Source organism: Maniola hyperantus, chromosome 20 (assembly GCF_902806685.2).
Source record: "Maniola hyperantus chromosome 20, iAphHyp1.2, whole genome shotgun sequence".
Classification (NCBI taxonomy): domain Eukaryota; kingdom Metazoa; phylum Arthropoda; class Insecta; order Lepidoptera; family Nymphalidae; genus Maniola; species Maniola hyperantus.
The window spans coordinates 7,635,911-7,652,879 of record NC_048555.1 but is presented as its reverse complement, the minus strand read 5'-3'; the positions used below and the strand labels follow the sequence as shown (position 1 = coordinate 7,652,879).

General features: G+C 35.2%; 3 protein-coding genes across 4 annotated transcripts; 1 reads left to right on the top strand and 2 right to left on the bottom strand.

Annotated features, from left to right (window-relative positions):
• Positions 1 to 1,048: 1,048 nt before the first annotated feature.
• Arp3 (Actin-related protein 3) lies at positions 1,049 to 2,830 on the bottom strand. Its single transcript, XM_034979188.2, has one exon. It carries the CDS (start codon positions 2,713 to 2,715, stop codon positions 1,459 to 1,461), a length of 1,257 nt encoding a protein of 418 aa, XP_034835079.1. The 5' UTR covers positions 2,716 to 2,830; the 3' UTR covers positions 1,049 to 1,458.
• Positions 2,831 to 4,267: 1,437 nt separating this feature from the next.
• Positions 4,268 to 11,167, bottom strand: LOC117991598 (leptin receptor gene-related protein). Its single transcript, XM_034979191.2, has 4 exons — positions 11,003 to 11,167; positions 9,929 to 10,004; positions 8,711 to 8,897; positions 4,268 to 7,596 (listed from the first exon to the last, which is right to left on the bottom strand). The coding sequence occupies exons 1-4, from the start codon at positions 11,016 to 11,018 to the stop codon at positions 7,483 to 7,485; spliced, it is 393 nt and encodes a 130-aa protein (XP_034835082.1). The 5' UTR covers positions 11,019 to 11,167; the 3' UTR covers positions 4,268 to 7,482.
• A 152-nt stretch (positions 11,168 to 11,319) lies between these two features.
• Positions 11,320 to 15,696, top strand: Polr2E (DNA-directed RNA polymerases I, II, and III subunit Rpb5). 2 transcript variants are annotated; one of them, XM_034979189.2, is made up of 6 exons: positions 11,331 to 11,610; positions 12,058 to 12,146; positions 13,760 to 13,938; positions 14,184 to 14,346; positions 14,789 to 14,867; positions 15,590 to 15,696. In XM_034979189.2, the coding sequence occupies exons 1-6, from the start codon at positions 11,554 to 11,556 to the stop codon at positions 15,653 to 15,655; spliced, it is 633 nt and encodes a 210-aa protein (XP_034835080.1). In that variant the 5' UTR covers positions 11,331 to 11,553; the 3' UTR covers positions 15,656 to 15,696. The 2 variants fall into 2 exon arrangements, with proteins under 2 accessions (XP_069361731.1, XP_034835080.1); XM_069505630.1 differs by lacking the exon at positions 12,058 to 12,146 and having other exon boundaries at positions 11,320 to 11,610.
• Positions 15,697 to 16,969: the final 1,273 nt, after the last annotated feature.

The following is a 16,969-nucleotide window of genomic DNA, read 5'->3' as shown; positions in this document are numbered from 1 at the left end:
CTCGACCTGTAGCGGACTATAGATACTTCCTATAACAGATCATATTATTATTTTGCTCTTCAATACCAATTATTTGGTTGAATTTTAATCCCGTAAGTAAACTCTAAACTCGTAAGTAGAAATCATAGAGTAAAGTAATCATAAAGTAGAAATAGAGCTAAAATTAAGTTAATTTCCCAAGAAAATCACTGCAGTTTAAGTAGACTAACGCCATCTATTGTATGTCTATGAAAATACTTCATACATCTTTATGAACCGCCCCTAGTCTGTGGGTCCTGGTTTTATAGTCTACTTTCCAATACCTAGCTGTTCTACAGTATTTAATAGTTTAATTATTAAAGGTTGTTGGAAAATAAATATAAGATAAATACCAACAGGACATTTCGATCTAAAAAATCTGTTCTACAGCTGTTTCAGATTGCAAATGGTATGAAAATGAAAATGAAAATGAAAATCTTTTTTTATTCGTATAAACTTTTACAAGTGCTTACGAATAGTCGGATGCATCTACCACTGGTTCGGAATGCCTTTCCTGCCGAGAAGAACCAGCAAGAAACTCGGCGGTTGCTCTTTTCAAATATTTGATATAGGTACAAAATTATGCCATGTATAAAATAGTATTTGCAGTCTTGTGCGTTGCTGGAACGAGCTGCAGGTCAAATCCACGCTCTTTTATCATTTAGATAATCTTCAATTGTGTAATATGCTTTTTTCAGGAGCATATTTTTAATAGATTTTTTAAACTTGTGCAAAGGTAAGTCCAAAATAGTTTGCGGGATTTTATTATAAAAGGTAATACCAATACCCACAAATGACTTTTGGACTTTCCTGAGGCGGAAGGCAGGAGCTGCAAGTTTGTCTCTGTTTCTAGTTAGCCTATTGTGTAGATCATTAATTTTCTTGTAACTAAGAATATTTTGTCTTACAAAAATTATGTTATTATAAATATATTGAGAGGCTACAGTAAGGATATCTATTTCCTTAAATTTGTCCACAGAGAAGACTTGAATTGAAATAAAATAGCTTTCATTCAAATAAAATTTCTTGATGTAGTGAAAAGTCTTTATTTGGTAAAAAGCTGGAATGCAATAAGTACATTAAATGCTTAGTTATTTTTACTCTCCAGCTGTAAATAATGATTTATCTATTAAATAAAATAGTACATAAAATTATTGGCAATAATACTTTACATTATACAGGATAATAATTCAGAATGCAGTTTTTTAACCATAAAAAATTCTAATAAAAAATTTGTGTCTAGCATTTTTAACTTACTTTGTATACATCTAATAATAATTATTGATGCTTAACTAATTAAATTCAATTAACAGGCAGTCTTCGAGTTACCAATTCCATTTCAACCGTTCTACAGTAAACCATAATTTATTTTGAGAATATAACATACAGTAAGTACGAAGACTACCTGCAGAATACTGGCATTTAAAAAAGTCAAGTTCATTATGTCATGGTGCCAAATACAGGATTGTGCCTGCAGATGCTAGGGCCATACTCCATGTAGGCCTGTTTACTGTGACACACCTGGTAAAATTCAGGTGTCGAGCCCAACATACTCCCTCCAAACCATACAGCATATCTCTGCATATTGTGGGATATCACTTGGACATCAATAGGTTTAGGTGTGATACGGCCCTCGGATAACATTGTAGACAACTTTAACCTTGCATCAACAGTTCTCTTAATGTCCCGTTGCAGCCTCCTTCCAAAATCTCTGAACATTGTAGAGCCTCCAGATAAAACAATGTTCCCATATAAACCTCTTCGCACATCAATGGGGCAGCTTTGTATCACTTCATCGACCATCTCATTCAACGGCACTGTGAAATCTGCATTAGAGAACTCTGGATGGAAGAAAATCTCTGGTCCTAAGAATCGTTCATATCCAACATCAACTGAGAATGGGTTTTTCGTGATTGCATTGATGCCTGTGTAGTTTTTCATCCATTTAGCAGGGTCTGAATCATATTTTGCAAACTCCTTTGCAATGTCTGGACAGATATAACTGTATCGTTCTTTGATCGCTTTTGCAGTTTCCAAACTCTGTTCTGGAGGGATACCTACTTCGCGTTCACGTAAAAGCGACTGAATGAATGATGTAATGTTCCTACCTGCTATTGGAATATGTTTGATACAGGAACCGATGACGTAGCCTTCAGCGACCGGTACAATGTGAGTTACACCATCACCACTGTCTACCACGATACCGGTAAACGTACGTCCGGCCGATGTACGCGATTTCCACGACGCTGCGAGTGCAAGGACCGCTTGTACGGCTATGTACAAACCCGGCACATTGAACGACTCAAACATTATCTCGGCGAGATATTCGCGATTTTCCGGTGTGTTCAGCGGCGGCTCTGTTATCAAAAAATGATGGTCCTCAGGTTCAGCGCGTAAATACTTGAAAATACACTGCTCGATATACCTTTCCATCAAATCCCAGTCTTCAACTAGACCGTGACGGACTGGATACTTCACCGAATAACCCGTCGCCTCGAACGCTTCGTCACCGATAAAGAAATCTAAGTCTTCCACGGCCTTAGTCATCCGTCTAGTGCTCTGATCGCCAACTTTAGCAGTTTCCTTTATCGCTATAGCTGACGGAATGATGAACTGGGGTTCCTTGTTGCCGGCGAAGCCCAACTTGGTATACCCTGTACCCACATCGATAACACAGGCCGGCAAGTGGTCACCCATATTTATTTCCAATTAATCACGGATTTTTAATGGGTGCGGCGATATCTAAAATATTTTTTACGTGGGAGATGGAAAACAAAACTATTCACACAAATGAAATGTCATGAATGTCATGTCAGTCATTTTCATTGTCTTGGTGTCAAACCATAGACTAGTAATCTTGGTTGTCTTGGTTTCTCATAGTCTATGCGGTTTCTTCATGTTTGTATCAAAGAACAATGGGACAAGTTGGCCGATATATCCAATAAAAACCACTTGCCCATAAAAATGCTATCCCGCGGAAACTGTTTCTTCTCGCAGGATAAAAAGTAGCCTATGGTGACCAGTTTCCAGACCCTCAACTTTACCCTTGCAGCTCTGTTGCGATGTGATTGAAGGACAAACCAACAAACGGAAACACTTTCACATATAGGTATAATATGGGTCGGGATGATAAAATAATATTAAAAATTGTTACTTATGTACCTACTAGATATTATTTTGATGGTTTTATTTCCATGATTTCTCCAAGGCTATGGTTCAATCTTGTGAAAAGATATTATATTTTATGAATTTCACACTTTATGTGTGTAGTTACGTGCAGTATAAATTTTATTATTGAGAATAATAGATTTTTTTTTCAATTACAGAAGACAAGTATAGTTACTTTTGTAATAAGCTACCCATGCCAAGCCGAAACTTTTGAGTACTAATTTAAAGCTATAGGTTTAAATTAGTACTCAAAATTTTGAAGTTATAAGGCCAATTTACATGTAGGTACATGACTAGGTATACTTAGTGTTGCAATGAAATAAGCACAAGTGCGCCCCTACAGCGGGTTTTTATTTTTTTGGTCAGGCTTTAACATTGGTTATCGCCGGAGTTCATAAAAAATGCCCATGGTCCTTTACAAATTTCAAAAGATAATAATATAAATGGCGACACCACATGCTTGCGAGTACAGTGCGACAAGGGTATCTTGGCGCGTGGCGAAAATTGGAACTAACATTGCCGTCAAGTGTCCCCTTTGTTCTTGTTTGAATATTCGAAGTGTACTACGTAGTAGTACTTCCAACTTCTTTGTTCGAAGCATTTCGAAGCTTGTCGAGGCCTTTGTTCTCCAACAGCGCCCCTCTGTCAATGTCATTCAAGTGCCAAGAGAGCCTTGTCGTACTGTAACGACAATAATTTTGATTTTGGAATGCGCGCTTTTCCGTACCTGAATTATTTAAAATTTTACAATTCCCGTGATTCGTCGGAAATCAGTTGTACGCACGGATTACTGAAAAGATGAATAGATTATATCTATACAACACTTACCTACTTACTAATATTATAGAGGTAGTTTGTAAGTTTGTTTGTCTGGAACTACTGAACCAATGAATTCTTTCACAAGTAGAAAGCTACATTATTCCTGAGTATAGGCTATATTTCATTTTCGAAAACTAGAGATCCCTGCAGAAATAGGCTTATTGTTTTTTAACCAACTTCAAAAAAAGGAGGAGGTTCTCAATTCGACGGAATCTTTTTTAATCTAATTAATCGTATCTAGTAGCGAAATAAAACAAGAAAGAAAGCAGGTAGTAACATTTATATTGTGACCCGATTCTAATACTATATTTACACAATATACATTACAGGAATGTTACATTATAAAATTTTGCATATTTTATTGACGGCCCATCCAAACTATATTTATCTGGTAAAACATGTATTTTAATTGTTATATTATGCCAATCTTAAAAAATGTTGCTTTGTAATACAATAAATAACATTCTGGATGCACCTTAACACAATATAAACAAAAGTAACTATTACAGGCTTTTTAACTTTATATACTCCAATATAAAAAATAATAATAATTTAACTATGCATAACATTCAATTTTTAAAAGGAGATAATGTATATTGATGATGAATATTGGTCTGTTCTCTTCAATACCAGCCAATTGTCTGTAAAACTTAACCTTTCTACCCACTCTTATCTTTTATTTTAAAAGTAAAATTTATTAATTTCTAATCTAAATAAACATATTTTGATATCAACCAGTAAACAATAATTTAGTTAGTATTTCAAAGATACTTGAAAATCATTAGTCAAATACTTACCAAATACAGTAGCCAGCAAGAAATATTGTACTGTACATTAGAAAGATATTTAGGCTTCGTAGAGCATTGTCTCTGTCATTCATACCTTTTTGACGTTTTGTCAATCTCAACGACAGAAACAACGCTCTACGAAACTGCTATCTCTTTCTAAAGGTACATATGATGTACCTACATAAAATATTTCTTGCTGACTACTGTATTGTATCTATTATTTATGAACAAGATGAAGCTGCAGACACAATTATTGTGTTCATGGCTATTATACTCAGGCGATCATGACTATATATATCTAATATGTTGTGTTTTATATGAAAATATTAGCGATATTAGTATGGAAAGTTCAAAAAATCTAGCCTTATTCCATCTGAAATTATGCATAGTTTCCCTTTATTATAATGTAGAATAAAGGGAAACTGCATAATTTCAGCTTTCTAGGTCCAAGGGTGTTGATGAGTCAGTCAGAGAGTGAGAGAACTTTTTTTTTGTATGAGATCTAATCTGTTGTGGCGATCTGGCGCATTTTGCACGAGGCGCACTCCGATTAGTCGTTCGTCACGCCTAAGCAACACTCCACATCACAATAGCGTGTCTATCTACACCCTTACATGAGTTGTATTTTATTACAGTTGGTGAAAAATGGAACTCACTTACACATGGTAGGTATTATAATTATATAGTGTGGAAGAATTTGGAGTCCACTGCATGATTTTAGCAAGAAAACTCCTAGTATTATGTCATTAATGGAAGCTGGGATCGCGAACCTCAGGAATGACCAATAAGACCCACTTAAATGTTACAATTCAAAAATTTGTATTCAAACCCAGTTTTGCAATATTACAAGAGTGAAGCAAAAACAAATATTAATATTAGATATTATTACATTCGGCTATTTATAGGAAAAAAATTTTTTTTCTACGTCTTAAGACGCAATTACCTACGTGGTTTTGTCATTCAGTGAATGACTAAGAAAAAATGAATTATTATGATGAACACCAAAGATCACGGAATCAAAGATTGAACATTCTCAGTCTGGCATTAGGGAGTATAATATATAGATATAGGCAATACAAAATAAGTAAATAGCTAAAACAAAAAAGAACAGTACTTGTCACTAAAATATTTCGAGTACTATTTATTAGAATTTCTCCATGAATTGGTCGAAAATGGGTAATATTATTAATTGTAAATTTAAAAAATCGACTGAAAGTTAGGACATTCAGAAGAAACAAATTAAGACGTAATATTTTAACAGTCATTAATTTTATTTGAAAAAAAAAAAAGAAATCTAAATATTAAGCTTTTCACTATTATTCACCATTTATTCAGACAGAGTATAAAAGCTGTTTTGAATTTTTGAATACCTAGTTTCAGTCAATGGTTTTCAGTTACTATAAAAATAGCCAAAATTAGGTATCAATGATATTTTTTAAGATTATTTGAATTATTATAAGTTTTGAATTTAAACGTACAGAAATATTCTTCGTCTGTACCTACAATTCATTTTAACCTCTATTTTCCTAATCTAAAAACTAAGTATATTTAAAATTTTGTTTAAAATCGAATTTATAGTAAACATAACAAAAAAATCTGCATCTACGTATAAAACGTTGCATACTCAACTGATTAATTAATTATTGAAAACTTTAATATTGTAATAATAATAATTATTTTAAAAGGTTAGACATGGGAATTAATTTGCTAATTCGTAAAAAAATACATGTGATTATTATGTTAATACAATTTTCTTATATACTTAATTAAGTAGGCTAATTAATCTGCAAATTAAATAGAACAACCAATCAACCAACCAAAGACAATATGTATTAATAAAAGAGGGATACATCAACATATAAAGTAACAAATCAATATATGGGCGGAATTAGATGGTTCATTTGTGGTGATAATTTTAGTGAAAAACTATGAATAAAAGTGCTAACTCAGTTAAACAAATCTCTAAACTTAACTATTGATAAACCTATCATTAATAGAAAAGGACAGCACTATGATCATAGGGCTGTCTTTTTCTATGAATGGTGTGAAAAGGATAGCACTATTAAAAATTAAACATAGAGAGGATTTAGCAAGTTGAAGATTTAGTTAGTTTTAGAAATTGTATACAACCAAATTAGCACCAATGCATAAAATCATCAGCAATTGCATGACAAGCTGTTATAGTTAAGTTAAGATATAGTCAACGTTAAATTTTGACCATCAAAAAAGCAAAATCGGTTTATTAACACAAGTCAGGGTTTAAACTTTGGATCAAAGTTTACCTTTAGCCTTAATGATGGAGGTATGAATACTGAATCATGCCTGCTTTTTATTGGTGGCCAAAGTTTAACGGTAACTGTAAAATAACATTAACCATAATTTAATCTCATCGTTCCGGATTGAACGATTAGTTTAAATGCTTCGTCACTTCGTTTATGCCCTTGAAAAACTTATACGCGCGAATTGCCATTGAAAAAAAATCCAATAAAATGAACCATCTAATTCTGCCATAGAATGAAAATTCAATTCAATATATATTTATTAATATCAGTATCATGTTATCAGACTTAAATTATTACATAATGGGTAGACAATAGACATAACCACATTTCTTATCATACAAAAAATCGTGTATTACAATCGTCTCTGTATATATACTTTTGTCTATAACAAAGACATGTTAGATCTCTCACCACATTGCATAATCTGAGTCGTCCATGTCAAAGATTGTGAAGAAGCCAAGAACGGTCAGGTAGACAATTACGTTACCTGCTAGTGTTAAATAGCAAGCCCCCCACAGGATCTGTAAAGAAAGTTTAATTTGTTATTGATTGAAAAATCGCTGATTAAAATCCTTAATGCTGATTGATGCGCCTCATCACGGTACTTATCTCTTATGAGACAAAGAACGTGGTGAGGGAGAAATTAGAGAGAGAAGATATGGGAAGGGATAAGTGACTTCACGCGATAGAAAGAGAGGTGTTTATTAAATTTTACACCGCATTGCTATGCAAGTTTAAATGCACTTTATAGCGTCGTAAATATAGTCGCTATTTTATTTATTATGTTTTGTGGAGTGAGTAGTATTAATATTTTGTGGCTAAGTAAATGTGCATACAGATATTGGAGTCACGTAACAGGTCTCTGACGAAGATGTATCGCTTGTACTATTATTTCTATTTGGGCATAATAAAGATTATAATTTTCTTCTTCTTATAGTGCTGTCAACCATCCATTAGGGCTATCTGCACCTTGGACGCTGCTGTGCGAAATAGAGATCGGGTACTCATCCCGTTACCCGTACCACATAAATTCTTGAGCCACGATGTTCTTCATCGGGCAGGTGGACATCTGCCGGCTATTTTCTCCTGAATTGAGCTGAAGGAGGTCGTATTTCTTGTTCCCCACAATATGGCAAAAGTACTCCAACTTCCGCACTATACAGTCTTCAGGATGTCAGGGTATAATAATGTGGTTGTACATGTCACCCCTACAATGCCTGAAGCGGAAGGTTACCACCAAGGTAAGGTTAGAACAGACACCCCCATCGCGCCACTGCTGTGCCACCAAAAAATTAACCTTCTATGCAGGATCAAGGTCAGAGTTCTTTTAGAGGTCATGAGTACTGCTGGTTATTGTTGATGCATCACTAGGCCATATCACTCTCCAAAGTAGACAAGGATAGACCTACTTTTTAACCTAGGAAAGTCAAGGTGCAACGCCTATGAATGGAGTGGAGTGGTGTCCAGGCATGGCTTCTTTTTTTATCAACTTTGAACCTTTTTTACTTTGATTTCAACTCACCGTCACTCAATGCGCTTGGTCTGCGCTAACCCTTACAAACCTATCACAATATAACCGTAGAGAGCAATTCAGTCAAAAAATACTTTACAAAAAAAAGCGTAAATTTTACATACCACAGAAGCTCGCGCAAGTACAATGGGTAGAGCAAATGAGCTCACAAGTATACCCATGGTTATAAAGATAGCCGCCTCCATGCACGGAGAGTTGGTGCCTCCGGCGCTGTCGGTGTGACGTCGAGCGATCATCGTCGGGATAGGGCATAGGATGTAGAAGAGAACTACGAAGAACGGCCACCATAGCCTAAAAGAGGAATTGAAAACACTTATTAAATAAGGCTCGTGTACAACTAAGATGAGCTCATTTGGTCATGTGACCTAAGAAATATATCAGCTTTATAACCTTTATATGAATCCATACTAGGTATATTAAAAATCTAAAACTGTGTCTGTCCATGGTCCATCTGTTTAACTGATTTTCCATGTATAATATTATTAATCCTAGCTTATGCTCGCGACTTCGTCCGCGCAGACTACATAAATTTCAAACCCACTTGGGGGTGGAATTTCGAAGAATCCTTTCTTAGTGAATACCTACTCTTTACAAAGAACAAACCCTCCAAATTTCATATCTCTAGGACCAGCGGCTTCGGCTGTGCGTTGATATATACGTCCGTCAATCAGTCAGTCAGTACTTTGAATTTTATATATATCATCTTCGCTCTGGGCTGGTTTCCGCACTTAAACGTTTCCGTCTGTTGTGCGTGGAATACAGAAGATCATTATAAATGCGAAAGTGTCTCTCTGCATGCTAGCTTTTCACAGCCTCGCTATTTATATATATAATAGTAACCGATTTTGATGAAGGGTATAGTTTGCGACAAGTCGACATGGCAATCGGGGTATGAGACGGGGGCGCCTCGCACACCCGCACGTCACCCGCGCTGTCCCGCACTGCGTTAGCGCGGGTGCTGAGCGGGTGTGCAGGATGTCCCCACCACGATTGCTATATTATCAACCTGTCGCAAACTATACAGAGTTATAAATACTAAACGCTAAAATATACAGAGTTAGTTTGCATCTCATTTTTGTCCCAGGAAAACAGAGTTCCCAAGGGATTTTTAACAACCTAATTCCAAGTGGACGAAGTCGTGGGCATCATCTATGTGGTACAGAGATTGCGTGCATCTCAGAGAAAAATATAAGTAAGCTACTTGTTATACTGGAAAATCAAAGAGTTCCCATGGGATTTCTTAAAAATCGAAACAACGCGACGTTCTGAAACTTACGCGAACTTATAACGAATAGCAACAAGTTATTCTATTTCATACTCACTTGTACTGTGGTAAGGCACAAGCTAATATAACAAATGTCATCCCAATGGAGCCAGCAAATGCCAGGGACACCAAACTGTAAGAATTGGAGACAAAGAAATTATAATGGTGGGTGCAAGACCCCTGAAAATATGAAATGTGAAAAGATGAAAATGTGGAAACATTATGATTATGAAACATTATGGGATGTCCCGCACACCACACACGCGGGGGCTGTGCCGGTGTGCGGGGCGTACTCAACCTGTCGGATACTATGGTATATTTATTCAATTGCTTGGTGACTTATCAGGATATTATTGTAATCCCAATCTTTTACAATTGTAGATTTTTTAAATAAGGCATATAGGCACCTGTACCGCTCATAATTACAATAGTGCTAATTTGATTATACACAAATCTCAAAAATAAATGGACAAATCTAAGAACAGAGTTATTTTATGCTACAGGGCAGCTTTAGAGCTACAAATTTAGTTTAGGTAAGAGATTGTGTGTAACCAAATTAGCACTATTGTGCCCTATTTATTACCTTACCTTAATGCTTTATATAGGTCTAATTACCGTATAATATATTAATTAGCTTACTTAGATAATATACAACCTTATAAATTGTATCTCATATTAGAAAATGTAAATAATTAAGTCACTTCACATATTTTGACCTAGTAAGTAGACAGATCATTTTAAGATACAATACGTGTAAAACCCACAAGAATATTAGAGTAATTAAAATTAGTAAAACGGTTCTATAATTATTGACAAGCAAGCAAGTAATAATAGTATTATAGAGCATATTTTCATGTTTGCTAAAATATACCAAAAATTCTGTAGATAAGAGCTTGTACTTATTGGATTTTTCTATTGATTTTTTAATGCAAAACACCATTACTTACCCTGTAGGTAAATAGTCCGTGGAGTGGAGACGACATGTAAATAAAAGAGAAGATAGCGTTATTAAATGATAAATAGAATTGATAAATGGAATTATTAAATTAAACTGTTTGTAAATACAACAAATGACTCATACAAATGGACAAAAGTGAGTCTCCGCAAGATAGAGAATACACAATATTTATACCTTTGATTCCAGCCATTGTTCTTATTAAATAATAATCTAGTTTTTAAACTTAACACTAATATAAATGCCTATTTAAAGTAAAACTTTCTCAATTTTTATAGAAATTTTTAGATTTTTAGAATTAGAAAAGTCACAAAAGCAGGAAAAGCCCACAGAGCACAGACCAGTAATCCGCCACAGAGTAATCAAATCCACAGATTAAAATCATAGAATTTTTTTAACTGGCTTTATAGCTCTGGCTCAACAGAATAGGTACATCATAATTCATAGTACAGGCGATAACGTTAACTTTGCATAAATCGACCAAAATTGTACGGAGATGTTATTTTTAGGGTTCCGTAACTGAAGGGTGCCATCATAATAATAATAATATGGAACTATGGGATTTTAAGGCTCAAAAAGGCTAGAACCCAGAGCCGTAAAACCAGTGTTTAAAAATTAAGAATTTCAAAATTCAACAAAACAATATTATTTTTGTAGTTTTTGTTTGACGATTTTTCTGGAAATTCTAATAAAATTCTCTACCATAATAATAATAATAGGTGCGTACAATGGACGATGATGCGGAAACTTACAAACTTTGGCGAATTCGTAAAACTGTTATGCAGGTTGGTATTACTATTTTGAGGTTATTATTATTGCTTGAAAATTAGTTATTACAGTTTATGTATTCTTGTACCTATTTACTTTTTATTGTATTTATTACTTATATTCATTTTCATTCAAGATTCATGCATCTTTTTATTAGGAATGCAGACTAAATCATTGTGTACCACACAAATTTCAAACCCCTATTTTACCCCTTAGGAGTAGACTTTTAAATCCTTTCTTAGCAGATGTCATCGGCATAATAACTATTAGCTATCTACATTCTACATGCCAAATTTTAGCCTGATCCGTCCAGTATTTTGAGCTGTGTGTTCATAGATCATTCAGTCAGTCAGGCAGCTTATCTTGTTCATTTCATTTTTATATATTTTGATAAATGAAAAAAAAGGTTATCCTTTTTTATTAACATCATCGTTTAAAAGTAGCTAATGAATGTTGTTTTACAGTTGTGCCACGATAGAGGATATCTAGTAACCCAAGATGAATTGGATCAAACTTTAGATCAGTTCAAAGAACAATTTGGGGACAAACCAAGGTTAGTTATCCATGCCGTTTCCATTAGTATAGATAACGTTGGTGGATTGCTTTGACAGTGGCTAGTTACTACCGACCCTTTTTTTTAACTCTGGGAAATGCGTTTACGCATCCCCCCCTCCTGGAAGCTAGCCAACTAACCGGCCAGCCACTGTGCCCTCTGCTAGTCAGAGGGACCTCCCCCCAGTTACTACCGACCCTAGCAGTTGTGCTGCTAAACAACTATCATGTCATTATGCTTACAAACTGATTAAAACTTATTCCATATGAGGTTGGATTGTCACTGACCGTCAGGTGAGTATTATACTGATATAAATGTTAAAAAAGAAGTAGATATGTTACATCTATACCAATATTATGAAGAGGTAAAGTTGTTTATAGGAAGTAATCCCTGGAACTACTGAACCAATTTTGAAAATTCTTTCACCATACGAGCTATACAATATTTCTGAGTGACATACCTAGTCAGTTTTTTTTTCAAAAAATTAGAGATCTCTATAAAAATTGTAATAAGCTACCTGTGCGAAGCTATCTAATATGAAGACTTGAGACTATGGAACTTAGGTCACATTTGTACAGCACAGATGGATAGGTGGACGATTAGAAAAATGGTTCCAAAATATTTAGTTTAAAGTCTTACCCACATATAATTTTGTTGTTTGGGAAACTGTTCTTTCAATGATATTTTTCTTTATTTTCTCATCTAACATTTGCATTTTTAGTATTTAAATAGGGGTTTTTGTGTAAATAAATATAAAGTAATCAAAGAATTTAAATATTTTTAACTTGCAGTCATGGCTTGAAGTATAAATGTGACATTAATTGATTAAAAGTGACATTGCAATTTTGACAGACTATTTTTGTTTCCTAAGAGGATCAATGGGTCTAAATTTCAAGTATAGTTCTTGCTTTTCACGAAGGCCACTGACTCATGCATGTGTTTAAGGTAGCTCAGTTCGGTGCTTTCTCCATACAAACGTAGGAGGGAAAATACAACAACATTCGATATTGTACGCACAAAACTAAGAATTATATCGATTTACCTCGTCATTATCTAGGTTTATTGATATATAAAATATTGAAAAAAATATTGATTTAAAAGTTACGAGGCTCAAAAGATTCCTATTTTAACACTAAATTAATGACAACTTTGGGCGTAAATAAATAAGATTAGGGATATGAAAATTCTAAAACAATTTATCATTAGACGTGGTTTATTTATTCATTAGTTGAAATAACTTTACTTTGCAAACATAAATTCAGCAGATTTTCTCAAAAATACTTTTCCTAAACCCTTTTCGCGCGCTTGATTTCAGTGAAAATCATCGTGCCTCTCAACTTTCTCATACAATGTCAAGTGAAAAGCAAACATGTTACCCACGTGCGCTGCCAATTTCGGTCGAGCGTCCTGCGTCACCTTAAGTCGTATCGGTATACGTAAGGTACACTAAATGTGTGCGTTTGACAGCGCTTGCTCGCGACTGATTGGTCCCACATGCACGCACACTTACGCAATGACCATGTAAACGACGTTACCACAATTAAAGTTCACTAACCTTTGTGAATTGCCAGAACTGTAGTCTGTATTTTATATTATAAATTATTACGTTTCAGCGAGAAGAGACCTGCCAGAAGTGACTTGATAGTACTAGTGGCTCACAATGACGACCCTACAGACCAAATGTTTGTGTTCTTCCCGGATGAAGCCAAGATCGGAATTAAGACTATCAAAACATATTGTACAAGAATGCAAGAAGAAAATATTCATAGAGCTATTGTAGTTGTACAAGCAGGTATATAATATTCCAGTACGCTGGGTCTATATTTGTATCATTTTGGTTAGAGAATCTAAATCATGAAGCCCCAGCTGGTTTTATCTCTCTCCCCCTCTCTCCATCTCTCCCTCCCCTCTCTCCCTTACCACGATTGTTTCACTGTCGACATTTGGTTATTATGAACTCCCCCATGAGATACTTTCATACCTAAGATATCAAAACGTGGATTCCTTGTCTCTTTCTTTGACAAAGTATGTTTTCAGGTATGACGCCGTCCGCAAAGCAATCTCTAGTGGACATGGCGCCGAAGTACATTCTAGAACAATTCCTGGAGTCCGAGCTTCTTATAAACATAACAGAACACGAGTTGGTGCCAGAGCATATTGTGCTGACGCCAGATGAGAAACAGGAGCTTTTGGCTAGATAGTATCCTTTTTCACTCTCCACACAAAAAGTATTATATCTAAAAAGATTCCAACCCTCAATAAGGGCACGTTTCCACTGATGCGAATTGGAGCGGAGCGGACCGTGAATTGACCAATTACGGTGCTCGGAATCCCCACTCCACATTAGTGGAAACTGTGTGATTGGTCAATTCATGGTCCGCTCCGCTCCACTCCGCGCCAGTGGAAACGCACCCTAAAGTCAATATCGAGATATTATTAAGTGCGAACCAACCAATTTCAATGCGGTTTTTAATTCAAAGGTTTTTATTCAAGTTAGTTCTTAGCTACTTTTATGTTTGGAAAATTTTGCACTTATGTACCCTGATGTGAAATGTGACAACCCTAAGTTTGGTAATAAGAGGTAGTTCTTTCATTCTGATTATTTCAGTAAAATTATGATGTTCCTTAACTTTTCCACACAGTAAATTGAAAGAAAACATGTTGATGAGGATTCAGGCCGGAGACCCAGTCGCTAGATATTTTGGATTGAAAAGAGGACAGGTAATCCTTGTTTCAACATTAGATATAAGTATTCAACCCATAGTTAAGCCACTAAGTTTAAGCGAAATTTACATTTGCGAAACGCATCACCACTGGTCGAAACGGAATGTGACGTCACGATTTATGTTTTCACGTTTTTCGGCCTAACCGTATCCTATAGTAATAATGACGTGACAGGTGACTGACGTGAATCGTGACGTCATTCAAAGCCCGCGTAAAATGGCGGCATTGGAACACATCCATTTTAGCAATGTTTTAAATATTATTTTTAAAAAAATTTGAGCATTTCAAACAATATTTATATTTTTTATTGTAACAATGTTAAAAGTGAATTACAATTATTATAAAAAAATTACATGCATATTCCTTCTAATATCAAAAATAATAGGTTCTTTATGATATTAGATGGTTCCAGTATCGTACCGCAAGCAGTGGCGTGCACAGTGTTTGAAGCCAGGGTAGGCATTAGTTAGGTAGGAACCTGTTTACTGGCAGGTCATAATGAAAAATATGCATTGAGCTATTACAACTGGAGTAAGCAGTGCATTTATGCCTCTATGACCTGCACGCCACTGACCGCAAGGCATCTTCAAAGTCTGATCATCATTAATAATAATCATTAATTCATTACTAACGAATGATTTATAATTTTATTTTTGATCTAGGCACTATACTAATTATGGATACTATGGCGTTTTATAATATTTTTATTTCTATTCTAGGTGGTGAAAATCATTCGGTCTTCAGAAACCGCCGGGAGATACATTTCATATAGATTAGTTTGTTAAGATTAGATTAATAAAAAAAAATCCATTTTGTAAGATAAAAATTGCCTTTCATTGCTTATTTGAAAACCAACCTATTAAAAACCTACAAACTATACTCTACCACCATAAATAAATAAAACGTACGTCACCGTGCGTGCCCGGGATTTAAATTCGAATCCCTGACCCCCGTGAGGCCTACGTCTTAACCACCGGGCTATCACCACCTTGCGTCCGATCGCATACCAAGCTGCAATGACACCGTTATGGCGACCGCAACAACGATCGAGATTCCTATAAAAAATAACTTTCGTAAAATACCATAATAGTGATATGTAACGACACGCAAATCTTTTACACTTGATGGCACTGCATGCGTTGGCGCCGGTATCCGTATATCACAATTCATAAGTTGCGCGCCGATCGAACTTTGCGCACGTTTGCGAATACTCGAATTTGCTATATTTGATCAAAGGTCCAACCTTTGTAACAATGTTAAAAGTGAATTACAATTATTATAAAAAAATTACATGCATATTCCTTCTAATATCAAAAATAATAGGTTCTTTATGATATTAGATGGTTCCAGTATCGTACCGCAAGCAGTGGCGTGCACAGTGTTTGAAGCCATGGTAGGCATTAGTTAGGTAGGAACCTGTTTACTGGCAGGTCATAATGAAAAATATGCATTGAGCTATTACAACTGGAGTAAGCAGTGCATTTATGCCTCTATGACCTGCACGCCACTGACCGCAAGGCATCTTCAAAGTCTGATCATCATTAATAATAATCATTAATTCATTACTAACGAATGATTTATAATTTTATTTTTGATCTAGGCACTATACTAATTATGGATACTATGGCGTTTTATAATATTTTTATTTCTATTCTAGGTGGTGAAAATCATTCGGTCTTCAGAAACCGCCGGGAGATACATTTCATATAGATTAGTTTGTTAAGATTAGATTAATAAAAAAAAATCCATTTTGTAAGATAAAAATTGCCTTTCATTGCTTATTTGAAAACCAACCTATTAAAAACCTACAAACTATACTCTACCACCATAAATAAATAAAACGTACGTCACCGTGCGTGCCCGGGATTTAAATTCGAATCCCTGACCCCCGTGAGGCCTACGTCTTAACCACCGGGCTATCACCACCTTGCGTCCGATCGCATACCAAGCTGCAATGACACCGTTATGGCGACCGCAACAACGATCGAGATTCCTATAAAAAATAACTTTCGTAAAATACCATAATAGTGATATGTAACGACACGCAAATCTTTTACACTTGATGGCACTGCATGCGTTGGCGCCGGTATCCGTATATC